The following is a 21,491-nucleotide window of genomic DNA, read 5'->3' as shown; positions in this document are numbered from 1 at the left end:
CATTGGCATGGGCATTGACATTGCCACAGTGGCCCGAACTGGCCACCACTTCAAGTTCTTAGAGCTGTGCTGGTAGTACACGAGCCTTGGAGAATGAAAAATCGCAAAAAACTATACAAATAGGATGAATAAAACTATGTACTGCACAGGAATTCTTTGGGATGCCTTCCCCTATTATTGCTTCAAGGAAAAGCAGTGCAATTCCTGTTTTGCTGAATATATCACCCCCTCCCAAATGCCTCTCCTAATATTTTTCACACTGACCTTGGCATACAACATATTTAGTCAAAAACTGGCTATAGAGAAAATTACCAAAATACCAGGATACAAGGTAGGAACATAAAGTCTTTCAGGGCCATTCTAATGATGCCAAATTCCATTCTAAGGGACTCCAAAAGGGTGTTCAAGAATTTTTATAGTGTTCAAATTTTGTAGTTAAATGTTGCTTGATATATGGATCACAAGCTGGGATTTGAGATATGTATATACATGAATACACATATAATAAAAGAATTATATACAGAGAGACTAGAAGGACAAAAATTTGTTCTGGAATGGCACTTATCATACAAATTTGCCTTTCAATAAATGACTTATCCTGGGCAAAAATTCAGGCAACTCAATTCATTCTACTTATACAGTTCCGTAAGCTGGAATTGTAGTAGCCTTGGGAATATGTACAACAGTAATATATTTACTCATTCACTCATTTGTTCAACAAGTATTAATTTTGTGCCTGCCAAAAACTGCACTGGGGGAAATATAATCTGTGTACTTTAGCTCCCGACAAAGAACTCAGAAACTTGGAAAAATGCACAGGTTATATAGTTTATGTTCGTGAAGTGTACGGTCGTATCTAAAAGAATGATGGAAAAAAATAAGCAACACACGTGCTGAGAGAGAGAGAGCGCGCGTGCTCTGTAATTGAAATGACTGGCAACAGCTTTCGGTAGGAGGTGGGATTTGGGATAAGAATTGGTTATAAAGAAAGAAGGGTCTTCTAGGAGAAGAAACCTACACCAGAAAAAGCTTGAGGTTGAAAATAAAAGGAACATTCTAGATAAAGCAGGCATTTTTGGGCAGAAGAATCAGGAAATGTGGGTGCATAGGTATGGTTGCTAAGTTTGAGAGCCACTGGAGTCTTTTTAACAGAAAAACTAACCCATTAGTATTTTAGGTAGATTGATTTGTTAGCAAGATATGTAGAATGACTTGAAGATGGAAGCACCTAATTGGTCTGGTTAAGATTAGAAATAACCTAAATGCCCACCAGTAAGAGATTGATTATATAATTATGGTATTTCCATACAATGGATACTCTGCAGTCATAAAGATAACGAAGAAGCTACTTAACTATAGAATGATTACCAAGATATGGTAAGTGAAAAAGCAAGGTGTATATAAAAAGTATACACACTTTTCACTATGCTCCCTCAAGTAGAAAAGGTTTACACTCAAAATGTGAATCAATATTATCACTATTTTAAAACACGGACCGCCACGGTGATTTACTTGTGAACTCATGAGAACTGGAGCTTGGCTGGGACCTGCTGGAGTAAAGAGGAAGGGAGAAAGATAAAGATCTGCCAAAGGAAGACACTTACTAGAGATGCAGATGAAAAACAAAGAAAGGTCACAGGCGCCTCCAAGGCTAGAAGCCCGGATGGCAGAAAACGGGTTAAGGGAGGAAGGGCCCGTAGTGAGTTCACAGAATGTCCTCTGGCTACTCACGCAGGCTCATCCATGGGCCTCCATTCCACGTAGTGATAGAGCCTCTGTACATTCTTCAGCCACTCCCTGAGGATTTCTGTTGTGTTATCCACATTGTGATCAGTGGCTGCCCTGCAGGAGAGAAAGCACAACCGAGGTCAGGTATGCCATGCGAAGGAAGCGGGGGAAGCCGGAAGACCCCAGATTAAGTGACAGGAGAATGACCAGTCCTAAAAACTGTACATAAGAAAACGATCCTCTCACAATCCAAAAGGAACACTATATTTCTAAAGAGAGAGAGAGAGAGATTGCTTCAAATCATCCTGTGTCATTAGATTCTTAAACAAGGCTCGGCCAACAGCAGAGTAAATGGTTGTACTAAAACGGTATATGCATGAAATGAATTAAGAAGCTACAGTAAATTCATTACTCTTCTTGGAAATCTTCCTGTTTGCTTTAATTTTCATTTATCCACGATATAAACTCTGCCTTTTAACTTCACAAACAATTACCCTTAATTTAAGCAGTAATTCAGTTGCATTTTCATTTCAAGTTCATTTGCAGGGCCACAACAAAATTTCTAGCCAGTGCTTCTTTAATCACATACAACAGAAGGAAAAGCCACAATAACAGTTCCCAGGATAAAGCTCAAAATCTAAGGTATCCTCACAGATCCATTTTAGATTAACTTCACTTATAAGAGTACCATCGAAAGCCTTCAAATAATGCATACAAAGCTTATTTCTGTTCTACCTTGAAAAGTGTAACAAACTGATCCACTCATAAAGGTGCTTAGCTCACCTATTCAAACAAAAATATTTTCATATTGTATCACAAAGCAAACTCATACTGTATATCAGATACACATCTAAAACAAAGTCAGAACAGGTAGAAATGAAGAGATATACCAGTCTTGGAAAAGAAAGAGGGAAAGCAGGGGTTATAATCTTGACATCATATAAGGTAGAATTCAGGCCAAAAAATTATAATTTTAAAGGATATAATTCACATCAGAGATATAATGAATGTGAATATGTTTGTATCTTGATATAGTACAGGGGATGGCAAAGATTTTTCTTTAAGAGCTACAAAGTAAATATTTAGTCTTGCAGGCCATACACTCTGTCCCAGCTACTTCCTCTGCCATTGTAGCAGTAGAGCAATCATAAACACACAAAAAGGAATGAGCATTCTTGTATGCCAACCAAAACTTTATTTACAAAAGCAGGCAGCTAGTCTGCAGGCTGTAGTTTGTGAAATCCTGATATAGTGGAAAGTATAGAAATTGCAAGGAATTCTCTTTCAGTGGAAGATGGTGCAAATGGAAATGAAGTAAATATACAGAGAGGACCTATAGAAAACATTAGAGAGACTCTATCGTCTTCTCACGTACACATGGAACAGTCACAAAAATTGATCAACAATTTTATGACAAAGAAATACGATGATATTGAAATAATATCAACAGCATTCTCTGGTCACAGTGCAATAAAACTAGAGATTAGCAATAAAATAAAAACCAAAAGCATTCCATTAAAGTCCCTATTAAGCAACTGTCGAGTAAAAGAATAAATACAAATAAATTTCAGAACTTATAAAAATGAATAATGAAAATACTATATATCAAAATTTTGGGAGACGATTATAGCAGTGATCAGAGAAAATGGTAGTTTTATCTCCTTAAGTCAATCCAAATAAAGAAGTTGAATTCCTACTCAAAAAGCTAGAGAAAGAACAAGAAAACAAACAAGCATAAAGAAATAAATAATAAAGATACAGGTAGAAAGTCACGAGGTAGAAAACAGAAGTAAATAAATAAAAATGCTAAAAAAAAATTTTGAGAAAAATTAACAAAAGACAACCACTCGTTAAGCTAATCAAGACAACACAAATATAAAAATAAGAAATGACAAGGATAAGGGGATTGTGATTGATATGGAGGAACATTTGAAAATCATAAGCAATTACTTTGTACACATCAATGAAAAATAAAATTTAAAACTCAATATATTGGGAGATTTCCTAGGAAGATGCGTGTTAGCACAATTGACTCCAGTAGAAATACAGAACTTGAACAGAACCATTTCCATGGAAGAAATAAAGACAGAAAAACAACAATATTAGGGCCAAATGGTTTCCCAAGGGAATTTTACCAGATATCTTAACAGATTAGATATTTCCAATGCTATGCGGCTTGTCGTCTAGAGCATCAGCAGGGGAAATCCAAGTTCTTTTCGTAAGTCAGGTACTATGGATACCTAAACCTAACGAAGAAAGAGTCATGGAAGAAAGAGATGTCTGGGATTCATTAAAGGGACGAAAAGTGCATGGATTTTATTGGCAATTCAGCAGGTCCTTCTGGGAGAGAAAGCCATGGTCATGATCAGCAGCAGTGGTTCCCTGGGAACAAGGCCTTGATAAGAGCAAATGAAGAGATGGCAATTTCAGTAAAGAGGACTTTGTTCAACCCAATCCATAATGGCTTTCCTTCTTTCTACTTGAGCTTTGGGAGGTCACTGCAGCTCCAAAAGTAACAAATGAAAATCTTTAATAGAATATTCAGGAATGTTCAAGAGAAAAAAAAACTTTGTTAAGCAAAGCAGAGTGGAACCCAATGCTAGACAGGGGATAGATTTCTGTAAAACACCAAGTAACCTGAAATAGATACAGAATTCAAGTCACACGTTAAGTCGTAAAGTAGAAAAAAATGGGATAAGAGGTATGCGACTATATTTGAAAAGTCCAATTTTGTAAGATGGATATTTGAACTGAAGCCAGCCTTACTAAAAACCAAGGCTAACGTATCTGCTTCCAAGCCTCTCCTGGGAACCAGACCAGAACCAGCCCCTCTCTTCAGAACAAGGTCTGAGAGGGCGGAAGACCACAGGCCCGCCTGGCACCCCACCAGCTGGAGCGGGAGAGCGGTGTGTGTGCGCAGCTGACGGTGCCGAGGGTCACCAGGGGAGCCCCTTGGACAAAGATGGGGTAATCCGAGGAGGTGGGAAAGTGGGAGAGAAAGCAGCGTGGGAGAGGGCCCCGAGCTCCATCTGGTTTTTGATTGTGCTGAGATGTACACGGCAGCGAGAATCACATGCTCAGTGACACGCAGCTACATGCCACTGATGTCCAGCGAAACAGCCATGAAGGGCTCTGAGAGAGTCGGGCCATGGGTCTCCCAGTGTGAAGGCTGTCCAGGGAAATTCCTGAAACTGGGAATCGGCTCTAACGCACGTGATCCTTCACTCAAAATATTATGAGCGTGTTAAAACAAAACAAAAAATATCTTGACTACAAGGTCAGCCAAATGTTAGGAGAATTCTATATTATTCCCAAATTACCTATAAATAGTGTATGAGCATTTATACAGCATCTACTTCTTCCCTCGATTATGGTGTCTCCATTATCCAGGACTTAAATGCTCTCTGCCCTCCCTACACATTGATGCATTTCCTAATCAGGGGGACAAAGTTGGCCTTAATGTATGAAATTTATTCTCCTAGTATACATACTAGACAACTTCAAACTCTAAGTATCCACTACTGACAAACCTCCTTAGATATTAGTGGCTTGGAGTAGGCAAAGATAAATGCGTCTAATTCAAAACAGAAGCGTAGATTTTAAATACTCTTTTTATTGAGTTGAAAAATTTTCCTATATAGTAACTTCCCGGAATTATTAAGGTTCTCTTTGTTCTCGGGCTTCTGAGGAAAAGAAGAGGCCTTCTGGCTGTGGTTGGAGGCCCATCCATACTGGTCTTTGATGTGCAGGGCCAACCACTGTCCCAGAGGAAGGGCAGCGCTGACCACAGCAGCCCACCGAGAAAGGCCTGCACCCCCACTCCCTGCCCTGCCCCTCCAGTCCCAGCGAAGGCAGATCCACAAAAATCCAGGCAGACAGTTCTCACTGCCGCCTTGTACTCCCTCGGACACAAATGTGTTTCTGTTCAAATACATAATCATGAAAGCACGCAGGCTCTGGTCCATTCAAAAACTGGGGAGAGAGATAGCAAAGGGCCAGATGCGAACTCCCTGGAGGAAACACGAGGCTTCAGTTAAAGGCTCCATTTCCAGCGCCCTGGAGAAGAATGCAGCCGCGCGGTGCCTGTCCTGCTGCGAGACTTCACGAGCACTGGACACAAAGCACTGTGAGGATGAGATGGATTTTTCCATCAAACCAGGAAGTGGAGGACACGGAATATGTGAACCATTCAGAAGCCCAGGCATCTCTTCCATCACCTGAAAGCTCCTTCCAGGCCCGTGGGAAATGGGCGCTGTCTCAGGTCAGCCACCCTCTTCCCAGTCAGACCAGGAAAGGCACCTAGGGAGGGAAGAGACATGGCTAAAGGATTCCTTGATGGGAAGAGACGTAGGCAAAGGTGATCTGCAAGTGATTTCCAGTCCTTGTCAAACCAGAAACCCACTGTTTGAGCGCACAAGCGTGCACTGGCTAGAAGACCATGCTCTTGGGAGTCCAAGACCGTTCAATCTTTGCCTCAATTCCCCAACCGGAGTGAAGTCACATTTCAATCAACAACGCCCTCCCTCTCTCTTCCCCGGGTCTCTCTGGCTCAGGATAAGATGGTGAGGACAGCTCAGCTCTTGAGCCTGCCAGTCCTCACATCATTCCTTTTCTTTGAAGGCCAAGTTGGAACTTTGACTTCCCTCGATCTCTTAAGGAGCACCAGGACCTGCGATCACTAAAAGATCTCTCTCCTCCACATCTAGGAGAGCTGTGGCCCTGATTCAGCTGCAGAGCTTACAGTCGGTCCCCTCTCTGTCCATCAGTCTTGCTGGCTTCCTTTGGAACTAGTGCCTGAAGTGGAAGAGCTGGTAGAAACAGGTGCAAAATCCAGTTGGCCTCAGAGGGAAGTCAAGGCCATTTCCCATCATAATGCTGCCCATCCGCTTTCTGATTCTGCTTCTTCTTCCACTTCTCTAGCTCTGCATGTCAGCAAAAGCCCATTAGTCTCAGATTCAAAGTCAAATTAGGACAAAGGGAAACACACACCACACACAATCAGTAGGATGTGCAGGGATCTCCTTGGCTCATCGAGTTCCCTGGCCAGCAAGTGCATGGTCACTGTTACAGGGAAAAGCAAGAGCTCCTAGAGTGGACTAGTGAATAAACATGTCTGCAAGATGATAGGGCCTTTCTACTGTGGCTGTACCCTCCACATCCCCCAAATGAGTGGAGATTTCTCTGGTAATATCTAAACACCCTGACATTTCTCCTTATTCCAGGACAGTTTTCATTCCTCAGTCTTGGCTCTTAAACTAATAGCCAACTTGAAATAATTAGCACTGACTCATTTATTTTTACAAGGCCTACTAAGGTGTGAGGGTTAAACTCACATTGGTAATTGTAGGACCATGGGAGCCATATAAACACGTGGTTCGGGTCTCCCAGCAGGTGGAACAGAGATATTGAGGAAACAGTACTCTTGATCACATCTGCACTGACCCTTGGGGAATGTTCTCAGCCTCCCTGCCACCCAAGAAAGTCTAGACTTCTGACACTATAGAGCAACAGAACTGCCATCGGGTGGGCAGGATGGAGGCAACACTGTGTAGTAGTTGATCTTTGCTGCCTCAAGTGTCAAAATACGTCCCACAGAGGCTCAAGGGGAGAGCAGTGAGATGAACAACAAAATTAGTCACCACCTGGACTAATACCATGGATTCATACCATGACTAGTGAGTTGGCAAAAATGAATTTTCCAACCCAAGACTTCAAAGACTGTCCTCTTTACTGTCTCTTGTTTTCATTCAGTAAGGAAGGCTCATTGGTGTAGATGTAGAAAATAAAGAGCTCCACCTTCAAATAAAACTCTACTTTTGGAAGCAACTAGTAAAATCCATTTTTAAGAAAGGTCATGTCATCAAGTCCCACCACTTCTGTTTCTGTCCTCAGGGACAGACTCACCAGCAGCTGTGCTGCCAACGGGAAGAGATATGCTTGGCCACTTGGCAAAATATGATGATGGATACTTGCATCTTGGGAACGGTAGAGTTGTTTAAAATCTAGAATCCATCTGCTGGGTGGAAAGTTGATATGGATATGGTTAAGGATACAAATATGGATTGTGGAGGCCAGAGATTTCTCCCCAAAACAGACTTTTCCTGAGTCCTACCAAGTCCATTAGTAGCAATTCTTTCTAATGAATGAAGAAATCTGTAAAACTCACTTCTCATGAACTCTCCTCACCAATAAAATAAATGTTTATACGCCCTCAATATCCCTTTTTGGTGTGTCCTGCTTAATCCCAGAAATAATCACAGACTTCCCACACCTGAAGGTTGGGTAAGAGTGATGTAAAAAGAAATGTTTGATTCTGGAAAGGCAGTCAAACAGCAAATGCATTTTATTCCTAAGGGCCAGAAAGAGGAATGGTAAAATCTGCCGATTGACCATGTAATAGTTAATTCAACATCAAGATGAACTTAATTAAACATATTACAAATGAGCCTTTTATTGATACCTTTGATTCTAAGCTATAGTTTTCCTCTCTTGATGTTAAGAACCCCTCACCTTTATATCATGTATTATCCCATTTTAAGCTTCATTTAGGCATTATTTTGATCTCCCCATTTTATAGAAGAGAAGGCTGGGGATGAGAGGTTATGACTTGCACAAGTCATGCAAATGGTGGGTATTAGATTTGGACTTTTTCTTCAGGCCTTTGATACTCTATTCCAACCTTTATCTCAAACTCCCCCCACCACACTCACCCACAAAGAGTGAATGTCCACCTGTCAGATTAGAAGAAATTATCTGCCTTGTCAAGGACATTAATAAACACAACCAATATAAAAAATCTCAGTATGAATAATTTCAGGGAGACTTTTCCCAGTCCAACCCAATGCCTACAAAGGCTGAGCATAGATAACAAATGTGCTATGTATGAGCTAACAGTGTGAGCATAATGTTTTCAAGGTTCATCCATGTTGCAGTATATACCAGTACCTCATTCCTTTTTATGGCTGCATACTACTCCACTGTATGGATATACCACACTCGTTTATCCATTGATCACTTAGTGGACATTTGGGTTGTTTTCACTATTTACTTTTATGAGTATTGCTGCTATGAACCTTCATATGCAAATTTTTGGGTGCACATATATTGTCATTTCCCTTGGGATTGTTGCTCACACCCTGGAACCCTGGAGTCCTGCTCCATTTGAGAAAAACAAACTGGTGAATAATTCTACGAAATAATATATCTTGCCAGATCGTGGCAGGTATTGCCTTTAGCATGAACCTATCCTTGTAATTCCTCAAAGGAAGGAAATGCTGAAAATACTATGTAGTGTTGGCATACTTTATTCCATTTTCATGCACAGGTTCAGCTGCCACAAAGGATGGGTTTTCTGGGAAAGGTGTGATTTCTAACATCCTGACCCATTTACTGGCAAATTTCATTTATACTTCTCAGACAAATGTGTCCGATTTATTATTATTATTAAATATTTTTAAATGTTGACATTATTGTAAGAGTTCTCCTCTTTCTCCCCTTTGCCCACCCCCACACCTCCTACCCCTTCCTTGGCCTTTACCAAATTATTGTCCATGTCCATGGGGTCTGCATGTATCATGTGTCCAAATTTCTCACTCAAAAACTATGTCTGGTGTATAGTAAACATTTAGCACAGGCTTATTGAATGAGTCAGTAAATGCTCGCATAAATGAATGACAAAATAAAAATATACTCTCCATATTTACTAAGGGCCTGCCACGTAAGCAAAAGCAGCAGCAAATCTAAGAGAAAAATGCTAACCCCGCTAAAGCATTTTTTTTTTTTTTTTTTTTTTTTTTTTTTTTATTGCTTAAAGTATTACAAAGGGTATTACATATGTATCCATTTTATCCCCCCGCCCTAGACAGTCCCCTAGCCTCCCCTATCACCCAGTGTCTTATGTCCATTGGTTATGCTTATATGCATGCATACAAGTCCTTTAGTTGATCTCTTACCCCCCTACCTCCTGCCCCCCAACCCTCCCCGGCCTTCCCGCTGCAGCTCGACAATCTGTTTGAGGCAGCTCTGCCTCTGTATCTATTATTGTTCAAAAGTTTATAATGGTCTCTATTGTCCACGAATGAGTGAGATCATGTGGTATTTTTCCTTTATTGACTGGCTTATTTCACTTAGCATAATGCTCTCCAGTTCCATCCATGACGTTGCAAATGGTAAGAGTTCCTTCCTTTTTATAGCAGCATAGTATTCCATCGTGTAGATGTACCACAGTTTTCTAATCCATTCATCTACTGATGGGCACTTAGGCTGTTTCCAGATCTTAGCTATGGTGAATTGTGCTGCTATGAACATAGGGGTGCATATATCCTTTCTGATTGGTGTTTCTGGTTTCTTGGGATATATTCCTAGAAGTGGGATCACAGGGTCAAATGGGAGTTCCATTTTCAGTTTTTTAAGGAAACTCCATACTGTCTTCCATAGTGGCTGGACCAGTCTGCATTCCCACCAGCAGTGCACAAGTGTTCCTTTTTCTCCACATCCTCTCCAGCACTTGTCGTTTGTTGATTTGTTGATGATAGCCAGTCTGACAGGTGTGAGATGGTACCTCATTGCTGTTTTGATTTGCATCTCTCGGATGATTAGTGACTTTGAGCATGTTTTCATATGTCTCTTGGCTTTCTGAATGTCCTCTTTTGAAAGGTGTCTATTTAGGTCCTTTGCCCATTTCCGCTAAAGCATTTTGACTTATTAAGAAGCCATCAGACTTCTTCTGCTATCGCCCATCTCCCCCCCTGAAAAAGGCAGGCTAGACACATGAGCGAAGACCAGAAAATGTCCAATTTGCCACAGAGTCACCTACAATGAGAACTTGGCTCCAGCTAACGAAACATTTCAGTTCAGTGCATTGCTGTAGCTCAAACCTGTTGTCTTGGTTCCAGTAATAACAGGCCTGGCCAGCTCCGGAGGGAGAGAGAAAATGTTTGCCTTGAGTTTACCTGCTGTAAAAAGTTTTAAGTCTGGCCTTCCCACATCACTTCATTTGAGATTTTTTTCACTGGGGGGTGGCGGGGGATACTGTTTCGCAGATGTCTGCTCCTGTTCATTTTCTATAATCACACTCAGGCAGACTGCAGACACCGAGACATATTGGTGAGGAGGTTCGAGTTATTTACTCTTGTCCATGGTGTCAGGCTATTCTGATGGTATTTTTTCCTCCATCTCTATTATGGAAAACTGCTGTCAGAAGGGAGGAACAGTCTGCGCTCCGAACATTTCCAGGGTCCACGTGTGTTTGTCACGTGTTGCCGGGGAGGGAACCATGCACAAATCCACAGCACAGAGCAGTTTTCCTTCTTTATCACTCACTCCGCTTCTGCAGGCAGCAAAGAAGCAGGAGCAAACAGCCGAGCGCTCACTATTGGTCAGGCACTGAGCTGGAACCCTTGACTTGTAACCTCTTGTTTCATCACAACTCTGCTGTGTATTCTCATTAATCCCATTAGAAAGATGAGGAAAAGCAGGTCCAGAGAGGTGACACCTCACATCCAAACCTCAGAAGCAATGGAGTCAGAGAGCAGGGCTCAGAGGACTGTCTCGTTAACCACTCCTGAGGCTTATTTTGCAATTGTACTTTGTAGTGAGGTTTGAAACAGAGAGAAATATTTTAAAGAAGGCAGAGAGTAAGTTGCAGTTGTGTCTTCAAAGTGCTAGATCTAGCACGGGCTCGTGGGCTCAGTAAAACTGCCGCAGCCGCAGGGCATTTCAGTTATTTCTGAGCCCCCAGGAGTCACCGACCCTCTTCCTGCCTCAGGGACAGACAGACCCTACCAAGCCCTCCTACTTTTCAATAATGCCTTGATCAGCAAATGGCTCTTATCAATAACTGGTTGATTTCACTCTTTGCTGTTTCCCAAGCTTTCTGTGATCTTGGTTATCTCCTCTCTAGCAGAGAGGTTTAAGGATCTTTGCCTTTGCTGTAAAAGGAGAAATAAGGTTTAGGGGAAAAATATCGGAGAGACAAACTTTTCAGAAGCCTGGCACGAATGTCACCTGGTGACTGTGGGAGGTAGGATCCTGGGTCCTAGACTTCCAAGGTACTGAAGCCTTCCCTGACCTTCCCACATGGGTCAAATCCCCTGGTGGTCAGTTCTTTTGGTGCCACACACCTCTTCCCTCTAGTACTCATCACAGTTGCAAGTCGATCCTTAGTTCTATGGTATTGCGTAATCCATTTCTCCCCCCTGTCAATAAGGTTGGTGAAGGCGGGGATGTGATTGTCTTTGCTCATCATTGTAGCTTCAAGCCCAGGACAGTGTCTGGCATGGGCACGCAGTAAAAGTGTTGTTCAATGAATAAACTGAGTGCAAGATTGCTGTCCCCATCCTTCTTTCTAAGCACTGACTACTTAAAGTGTGGATACGATATCCGTAAACACAAAACACATAATGATACAAGTGTGGGGAAATATCTTTGGGGGCACTTCCATTCTGTTTCCTAATCCATATCTGGCAGAGTGAGTTTAAGCAGACCCTGGGCACGAACATGGGGGCAGGTACTGTTCGGTATTGAGCTGGTGGAAGGCTCTGATGGAGCCCAATCACCTGCCCGGGGGGAAGTGGGGAACATGATCGATCGCTCTGAAGGCAGCATCCAGAAGACACTTGGCCAGGGCAGAGTTCAAGCAAATGTCATTGTGGTCGATGGTAAACATGGCAACAGGTGAGTCATTCTTCTTCCCGGCTTTCATTAGGGTGTGTCCTCTGAGCCAAATTAGAAATCCAGCAACAGGCCTTGGCACTCGTCATTATAAACAGAGTCCAGATCCAGCCAACAAAGGGAGAAAGCTGCAACTTCCTTTTCAGACCGAGAAGAGGGTGCGATGGCTTCCCCAGGTCCCAGCAGGACTTTCTGCTCTTCCCTCCCCAGTCGCAAGCCAGGCCACGTCGAAGGCACGCTTCAGTCTTCAGCGGCCGCCACGTTCCTCTAGAGGCACCGTGGGAACAAAGCCAATGATGCCCAACATTGCAAGTTCACGTCCCCAGAATCTCCCAATGTTTCAGTTCACGTTTTCTGTAAATGATATCATGGCATGTCGCTGATGAAATTCTCACTTTCATTCCCGCATAGCCGGCATTTGGGGAGGGATTTGGGCACTGCCAGAGCCAGATTCAAACTCACCGACCCCAGTTTCTTCCGCAGAGGATCAGAGCACAGTTTCAGATGAACATTTTCAGCAGAACAACTGGTGGCAGGAAGACCTGACAGAGCCCTTTGGTACAATGCAGTTATACTCAAGAAGGAGGATTTGGTCAAATGAATCATGTGTGTTTTCTCCTTTAAAACCCACAACATTCTAAGAAGTAGGTATTCTCCCCATCTTATGAATGAGAAAGCAGTCACAAAGCTAGTAAAGGATGAACCCAGGATTAAGCCACTCCAAATCCTGGGTTCAGTGCTCAATAAAGAGACCCCCAAATCAGGACCAGTGAGACACATTGGAGAGAAAACTCGATGAAGATGAAATAAGGAGACCCAGCCCGAAACATTGCACTCGCAGCTCTGGGAAGGTAAGGCTATTTTCTGCCAAGTTATCTCTCCTTAGACCAAAATAAATGCTTTGCCATTCCCGCAGGCTCAGGCTCGGTGAGTTCTCTGCCTGTGAACAAAGCCTGCCTGCCTAGAGGTGAGGGCCTGTCAGCTGGTGAGCTGCTTATCTGCCTTATACCCTCAGGGCACTGGCTTTCTTTAAACACAGGCAACAGTTTTCCTTGGAGAAGATGGGCAGCAGGTTATCAGGGATCCTGAAGAAGCAAACACACAGGCTTCTCCACTTCTCCTGGGGTTACCTACAGATAAACTCATCCGAAGTTGAAACTGTTGTAAATCAAAATGCATTGAATACACCGAACACACTGAAGAGCATAGCTTAGCCTAGCCTACATTAAACATACTCAGAACACTTACATTAGCTTACAGTTGGGCAAAGTCATCTCACACAATGGATACAGTGTATAGTGTGGGTTGTTTTCCCTCGAGATCAGTAGCTGACCAGGAGCTGGGCTCACTTGCTACTGCCCAGCATCACAAGAGAGTATCATACCACATATCATTAGACCAGAAAAAGACCAAAATTCAAAAATCGGAAGTATGTTTCTGCTGAATGTGTGTTGCTCTTGCACCATCATCAAGTAAAAAGAATCACAAGTCGAACCATCATAAGTGGGGGACCAACTGTATAATGCAGGCAGAAGGGGTGACCTGTCAAAAATAGGGTGAATGCACCCAGAGGTCACTGCCACTAAGGCAGTGAAAATATTAGCTACTAAATCCTTTTACATTATTGAGCTTTTAATCTTTGAAAGAGTTTCAACTGTATAGTACAGTCAACAAGGGGGCGGGGGCGCCCATATTAAGAGAAGGAATAGGTGGACAGAACAATACATGCACAAATGAATTCATGGCATGAGACTGGTAATCTGCAGAAATATTTCCATAGAACATGAGACTTGGGATCCTGCCCCAGCCAACCTAGTGTGGAATTTCAAGCAAGTAAATTTACATCTCAAACTTATTTTCTGCAAAATAAAACTACCTTTGCTAAACACAGGTGTTCTGAAGATAAATAAGAAATAAAAAGTTTTCACTGGATAGTAGTATATAATGATAAGAAATTATAAGTTATGTGTTTAATTTTTGTAGAAATTCTATGTGTGTCTAAGGAAGAATATGTGTTTTGCAGGTATAGTAGTGTGTGTGTGTGTGTTTATTAAATATTTATGTAACTTATGAGGTGATCATCCCATAAGGCTAATACCCATCTCATACCATACATATTATTACAATATTACTGACTGTATTCCCTATGCTGTACTTGACATCCTCATGACTAGTCCTTTTTAAAAAAAAAAAATATTTCCTGTCTTGACTTATTTTAGGTTGAGATATTTTCCTCTCATTTCATTGTTTTCCCCTCCAATAGTTAGTGATTAGCATAGAAACTAGAATATATGTATCTAACAACACAGTTTAAATTTAATAAACATTTTTACTTTCTGCCAACCAAAGTAAGAATCTTAAATGATTTAACTCGTCACTCCACATCCCCAAATAAATGTTATTGTTATCCTATATTTTAGTTCTCCCTTGATTTTTTTAATACTTTAAATTAGAACTTGTTGTTATTTTATAAAGTCAATAATTTGTTAAGATTCACCCGCATGTCTACCATTTTCCTTATTCGCCATTGCTTTCTGCATCTTAAATCTTCTTTCTGGTATTCCTTCCTTCTTTCTGAAGCACATGCATTTAGATGCTTCTTTAGTCAGCATCTGTGGGTAGCAAATACTCTCATTTTTTCTTTGTCTGAAAATGTCTCCATTGACCCTCCTTGTTTAAAGAGAGATTTTCTAGGTATAGAATTCCAGGATGTCAGTTATATGGCAACACTTTAAAAGATGTAATTCTGGCTTTGATTTTGTTCTTGAAAAGTCAGCTTTAGTATGTTGTTCTTTTTTAGTAATCTGTCTTCTCTCCGCTGTTTTTAAGGTCTCATCTTTTTTGGAAATGCATTTTGCAATTTAACTATGATTTATCAAGTTGAGGGTTTCTTTTTATCTACCTACCCTGGCTGGGATTCACTGGAATCTGCATCTGAAGATTGGTGTCTTTTACAGTTTCTGGAAAATTCTTAGCCATATTCTGTCCAAATACTGCCTCTCCCTTATTCTCTTTAAGTTGACTTCTGGAATTCCAACAAGCATATATTAAATCTTATCCTCTTTTCCTTGGTATGCCCAAACCTCTCTTTGACTTTCTACACTGAATTCAGGATAATTCTTTTTTTTTTTTTTTTTAAATATGTTGTATTGAGTTTTTACAGAGAGGAAGGGAAAGGGATAGAGAGTTAGAAACATCAATGAGAGAGAAACATCAATCAGCTGCCTCCTGCACACCCCCCACTGGGGATGTGCCTGCAACCAACGCACATGCCCTTGACCGGAATCGAACCTGGGACCCTTCAGTCTGCAGGCTGACGCTCCATCCACTGAGCCAAACCGGTTAGGGCAGGATAGGATAATTCTTTAACTCTATTTTCCAGTTTACTAATTCACTCTTATATTGTACTTAGTTCACATTTATAACTTAAAGTATTATATTGTTTTTCTTTTCTAGGAATGATTCACGCATCCTACTTCACATCTTCATATATGTAGAGAATCACTTTTCCAAAGCACTTGCATTACAGGCCAATTGCATATTTTTAAAAAACTAGCATCTGAGTTTTTTTGTTATTAGTAGAGTCAGCTGGGATCACACACACATATTCTGCCTTATTTATAAAACCCCTTTACAAGCCCTGCTCCAGTGCCTTCCTCTCCCTGAATCTCAAAGTCATCGCAATCTTTTTGTTAAGTCAGAATTCAAACCCTTCGTTATGGTTGGGAATATTCCACGGGTCTGCAGATTTCGACCGTATTATTCTCTGGCACAGAATTCCATGTTGTTATAAGCTTCTTCCAGTGAGATATTCTGAATGACAAAGTATAAACCCTCTAGCCACGCTACCCCAGACTCCTTTTTTTCTCCCCACTCTAGTTTGAAGACGATGATTTTCCCATTTCACGGCTGCAGAAAGCAAACACTAGTCTACGGGGAGTTTGGGATGGAAGCCCAGTTCTCACTGGACGCTGGTCTAGGTTTCACAGATGGTGCTCCCGACAGCCTGGGCCCCCGTCCCAAACAGGGTCCCCTCGGCCTGGAGTGGACCGTGGTCAGGTGACTGCTGCCCCAGGCTGCGAGAAGAAACCTGGGTTGGACTCCGGGCCTGCAAATAAACGCGTGGCCGTCTATATTCCCTTTCATGACTCAGCCGGTCTTTATGAAAGGATCCACTGTGTGACGAGCTGGAGGCTAGAAGATCGGAAAGGAGAAACGACAGAGGAAACTGGGGAGACTCTTAGGTCACTGGACTCAAGGTGCAAAAGCAGCTGTTCTGGGCTGCTGTTGCTTTGTTGTGGCAGGAAGAGGATTTTCCACTTAAAGAATAATCCTCGTGGGAAAGTTCGTCTTTGTGTGCACAATGCAAACAGCACAGAAGCAGAACAGGATGAAGTCCCCTTCCAGGGATCTCAAAGAAAAGCAGGATGTCAGGACAGGCTGAGTAAAGGCTGAATCTGTAACCTCAAGACCTATTCCAGATCAGGTGGTAGAAAGAGGCCTTAGTCTGAACTCCTGTTCCACACTTTCTATTTTTGGGACCAAGGCCAAGCTTCTTACCGTTTCTTAGCTTCAGTTCCCTTATCTGAAAAAATGGGGATAATAACTACATCTTTGGGAGAATCAGAGATGACACACATAAAGAAATGATACAGCAATTGCTGGTTATCTACCGGTATCCAGTTCTCTCTTCTTTCCTGGTAATAAGAACTATGATTTTGTCTGGGCATATAACCACTCAGCTAAAAGGCTTCACTCCCTAAAATCACATACCTATGCATGTATAAGTTTGGGCTAATGATATATAAAAAAATATTACACAGATATCCATTAAGTTTGAAGTGTTATTTTCACACTCAAACTTAATCCTGATGCAAAGAACTAGGCTTAATATCTATTAAAATTTCACATTTTTTTGACCCAACAATCCCACTTCTAAAAATATAGCCTACGTGCAGAGATATATGTATAAAAGATACAATAAAAAATGTATTGCACCCTTGTTTATAATAGCAAAAGACTGGAAACAAATGGAATGTTCAATAGCAGGTGGCTGGTTAAATAAATGATTTGTCTCAAGCAGTAAATTAGCCTGAGAGATCTATACAGAATAATCTCCAAGTGGAATAAATTCCACTGGGGAAGGGGGAGATTATATATATGTATTTTTCCAAAGATAGCTGCAATAAAGATGGGGGCCAGGTCTCTTCCTCTGGCATCTGAGTGGCAGAAGTGACTTTCAGGGCTAAGTCTGAAAGGAGACTTGTTGATCTCAAGCCAGAGTCCAGTATCAGCAAGAGGCCGCCATGCTGAAGGGAGCCATGGAGAGGCCACGTGCTGTGCTCAGCAGTCTCCGTCTTCCAGTCCACCCAGTCCAGGGACTACTCCTGGGAGCGCATGAGCCTTCAGATGATTCCAGCCCGCAGTCTTCGAGTCTTTTGAGCTGAGGATCCAGGTCTCAGGGGGCAGAGAAAAGTCATGCCTGCCATGCCCTATATCAGTGGTTCTCAACCAGTGGGTCGCGACCCCTTTGGCGGTTGAACGACCCTTTCACAGGGGTCGCCTCAGACCATCCTGCATATCAGATATTTACATGACGATTCATAGCAGTAGCAACATTACAGTTATGAAGTAGCAACGAAAATAATTTTATGGTTGGCTCACAACATGAGGAACTGTATTTAAAGGGCCAGAAGGTGGAGAACCACTGCCCTATCTGAATCTCTGAGTGACAGAATTGATGAGTGTAATAAAATGGTTGTACTTTTCTGTCACGAAGTTTGGGGTGGTTTGTTGCACAGTGATAGCATATTTTTATATACATAAAAATTTTCAGGAAGACTATATCATAAAGCCATTAACCTTGATTGTTTATGGACAGTGAGGCAGGAGACAGTGTGGAAAAGAGTTTTCACTGTACGCTTTTTAAATGCCATTTCAGATTTTACATGGAGAGTTGTGAGTAGATCATTTTGAAGGCTATATTCATATTGTTAGCAGAAGACGATGCTGCTTTCTTTTCAAATCACAGAACAACCAGAACACGGGCAGTGACAGCTCAAGAAGTCAACACAGAGAGAGTAAAACAACAAAAATGACGCTGACTTACAATTAAAATCTGATTATGATGGTATTTTTAAAAATACCACTTCTCTCCCTACTTTTTGGACAGAACTTGTATTCACTCCAGTCTTGCTCATGTTCTTTAGTCCATAAGAACAGTGGTTATTGTTAGGATGGGAAGGAAAATGACAGAGCAGCTGAAAATCTGAGCCTAGAGTTGCTAAACACCCTGCTTTTGACCAAGTCCTGGAGGCAAGAACTTCAAGGCTCCTTTGGACTCGGGCCAGGCTTTGCTCCCAAAGTGCTGGCTACCTGTCGCAGCTGCACTAACAGAGCTCCTGGCCAGGTTTGAGGCAACTGAGACAAATGATCAGCAGCTCCCAGGAGACCAATCCCAGCCACTGAGCAGGGAGCCAGCGGTGCCCTCCAGCCAAAGGCAGCAGATACCACAGGCTGGTGGGGAGGAAGGTCTGTTTTCAATTTTCAGTGGCACCGTGCTGCAGGCTCAGGGAAGAGCTGTGTGTTGGGACAAGGTCATTGCTTGACATGTAATTACCAGGAGTAGCAGCCTACCAAGGACACTAGTGAAGTCCCAAGGGCTGCTGCAGCCGTTTTAAGCAACAATTTAAAACCTTGTAAAAACAGTAACATCCACAGTCCATCTCCCTCCTCAGTGCACGTCCCGATCTGGAGTTGAACACACGAGACTCTGTGAACGCTTCTCAGTGGATGTTAGCTCTGCAAGTGCCGGCCACACGGTTTGTTTGCGGAGCCTATTTAATGCAAGCTGGAATCGGGACCAGGAAAGCTTTCACTTCGCCCCACTGCCTTCTCCAACACAGCTGACAACTGGGGGAGAGAAACTATCCAGAAAGCGAAGTCAAACTGGAGAATATTGGTCTATGCACACTCCCCCGTCTCTGTCCAACTCCAGGATAATTCCAGCCTCCAGTTCCCTTCAAAGCTGTCTGCAGAAACCTTTTCCCCCCCACCCCCTTGTCTGCTGCCCCCTGCTACACAGAAACCCAGGCCACCTCCATCTCTACGACCGACTCTTCTATAAGGTACCAGCCAGGGTGTGCAAAACCAACTTCTTTGTTCCAGACAGCTGTCCTGCTATTTGACGTAAGGTCGGGGACCATGCTCTCAGCAACCTGGGACTTCCCTTTTGTTGTCAGTGTGACTGGAGTTATGATCATGATGCAGTTTGTTCGGTTGCCTGTCTTGTCTCACTTTCGGGGTGTGTAAACACTACATGTGAGGCCCGGGTAGGCCGCCATCTGATTGGTGTTGGTCAGTACACTCCCAGAACATTTATTATTGTCCTACGAAGCAGTAATCAATGTGACCTGACCAGTATGATTTGGCAGGAAATGTAAATTTTACAAGTTTCCTGCATTGACACTAGCCTTTATTATAAAATACTCTATTATAATTCAGAATATTGTTCTCTCCAAGAAGAATAGGTGAAAAGGAAAAAGGCAGAAAAAGAATGACATTTCTTCGTCCTTCTTGCCTGCTGCATATACATTACTCATACCTGTCTTCTCCCAAAAGAAAGAAAATAAAATAATGAAAAAAGGAGAGTAGAGACTCCCCAGGATCTCTCCTGAATTAGCCCATCATGTGTCCACAGCCCACAGCCCTACAGCATTTCTCCCACCTCCTTATTTAGGATGCTGAGGGCGAAGGATTTTTTTTTTAATCCACTATCCTTACCAGCCTTTTTGTGCAAATGTCTTTCTAAGTGTTTAAAACCATTGTGAAATGTTATCCTCTATGGAAAAGAAACTTAGAGATTTGGGTAGTCATGGAATTTACATCAAAACGTGTGTGAGGTATCCTGTAGCATCTGGGATTACTGGAGGAGAAAACTATTTCCTAGCAAACCAAATGAAAACATGATGAGGGGTCACATTTTGAAATCCCTTTTCTTAAGAGGAAAAAAGACTGAATCTAATTTTCATAATGAGTGTGGATCAATCACTCTTTGAAACAATCAGAGTTTGTTTTTATTGCTTTAGCATCATGATAAAGAAACTGTGTATTTCCAGTGTGGGTATGGGATTCTAATAAACATGACAGTCAACCCCATGGTGCATTTCAAAATGTGTCCTTTATTCCATCACCAGATAAGCAAAATAAGAGAAAGGATCCCACAGAAGAGAATTCCTACTCCCTGCTTCTGGTTCTAACTTTGTAACCAGACAGGCCCCTGAGGAACTGGGAGGAAACCACTCATTGTCTTTGGGGAGCTCCGTTTTCTCACAAAAAGGATATTGATGTGGAACTCTATTAAAATAATTTATTTACCTTTTCCCAAATATTTATTGAGCCCCTTCCTGCTGGGCACCTCAGTGCCAGAATCTGGGATTACAATAAGACAGGCCTTGTTCCCAAGGAAAATCTTACATAGATATAAGGTAAATATGCATCGAATCCTATTCCTTTTCTGTATGGCCCTGACAGTGGAGGCATCCGTGACCTTGCCAACCTTGTCACCTTGTTCCTGAACCCGCCATGCTTCTGTGATGCTGGGCTTCCAGGGCGGCGAGTGAGGTGGTATTTTACTCACTTTCTTAGAGCCCAAGGCCCGCGATTAGAAAGACACTTGATATCTGTGGTGCAAGAAGAAATAAGAGAATCCCCCATATGTTTGCATAACTCCCAATTTGGTGAAACTCGGACTATGTGGCTCACCTTCCTTGCACAGGCGCACAGGGAACATTCTTAGTTCTGAGATCCACACGGCACGTCCTTGGCTCTGGGCCGGGGAATCATTACACTGAAAGTTAGAAAAGCAACCACAGAGGGAACCGGGGGCTGATGTGAAGAACTGAAGTTCAGTGGTAGATGACAAGCCACAGAGTTCACAGGGCACCTTCCGAGCAGTGCGGAGGATTGGGTCAATGAAGCAAAAGGCTATGCATGTGAAACTAGGAAAAGATCTTAAGTTCCAGCTGTGGATGTCACAAGATGTGTGTGCCATTCAGACACTCGGGGAATTCTAACTCATTATTATTTCTAGA

General features: G+C 42.3%; 1 protein-coding gene across 3 annotated transcripts in view; it reads right to left on the bottom strand.

Moving 5' to 3' along the window:
• COLGALT2 (collagen beta(1-O)galactosyltransferase 2) overlaps positions 1 to 21,491 on the bottom strand; it is a 79,112-nt gene that overhangs the window by 31,279 nt on the left and 26,342 nt on the right. For all 3 annotated transcript variants that reach the window (XM_059673773.1, XM_059673772.1, XM_059673770.1), the window contains exon 2: positions 1,732 to 1,842. In XM_059673773.1, coding sequence (XP_059529756.1) covers positions 1,732 to 1,842 — 111 coding nt within the window. The remainder of the gene's footprint in view (positions 1 to 1,731; positions 1,843 to 21,491) is intronic.

The sequence above is a fragment of the Myotis daubentonii genome, chromosome 18 (genome assembly GCF_963259705.1).
Source record: "Myotis daubentonii chromosome 18, mMyoDau2.1, whole genome shotgun sequence".
NCBI lineage: Eukaryota > Metazoa > Chordata > Mammalia > Chiroptera > Vespertilionidae > Myotis > Myotis daubentonii.
Note: the sequence above shows the minus strand (reverse complement) of the source record. Positions and strands in the feature narration are given on the sequence as shown.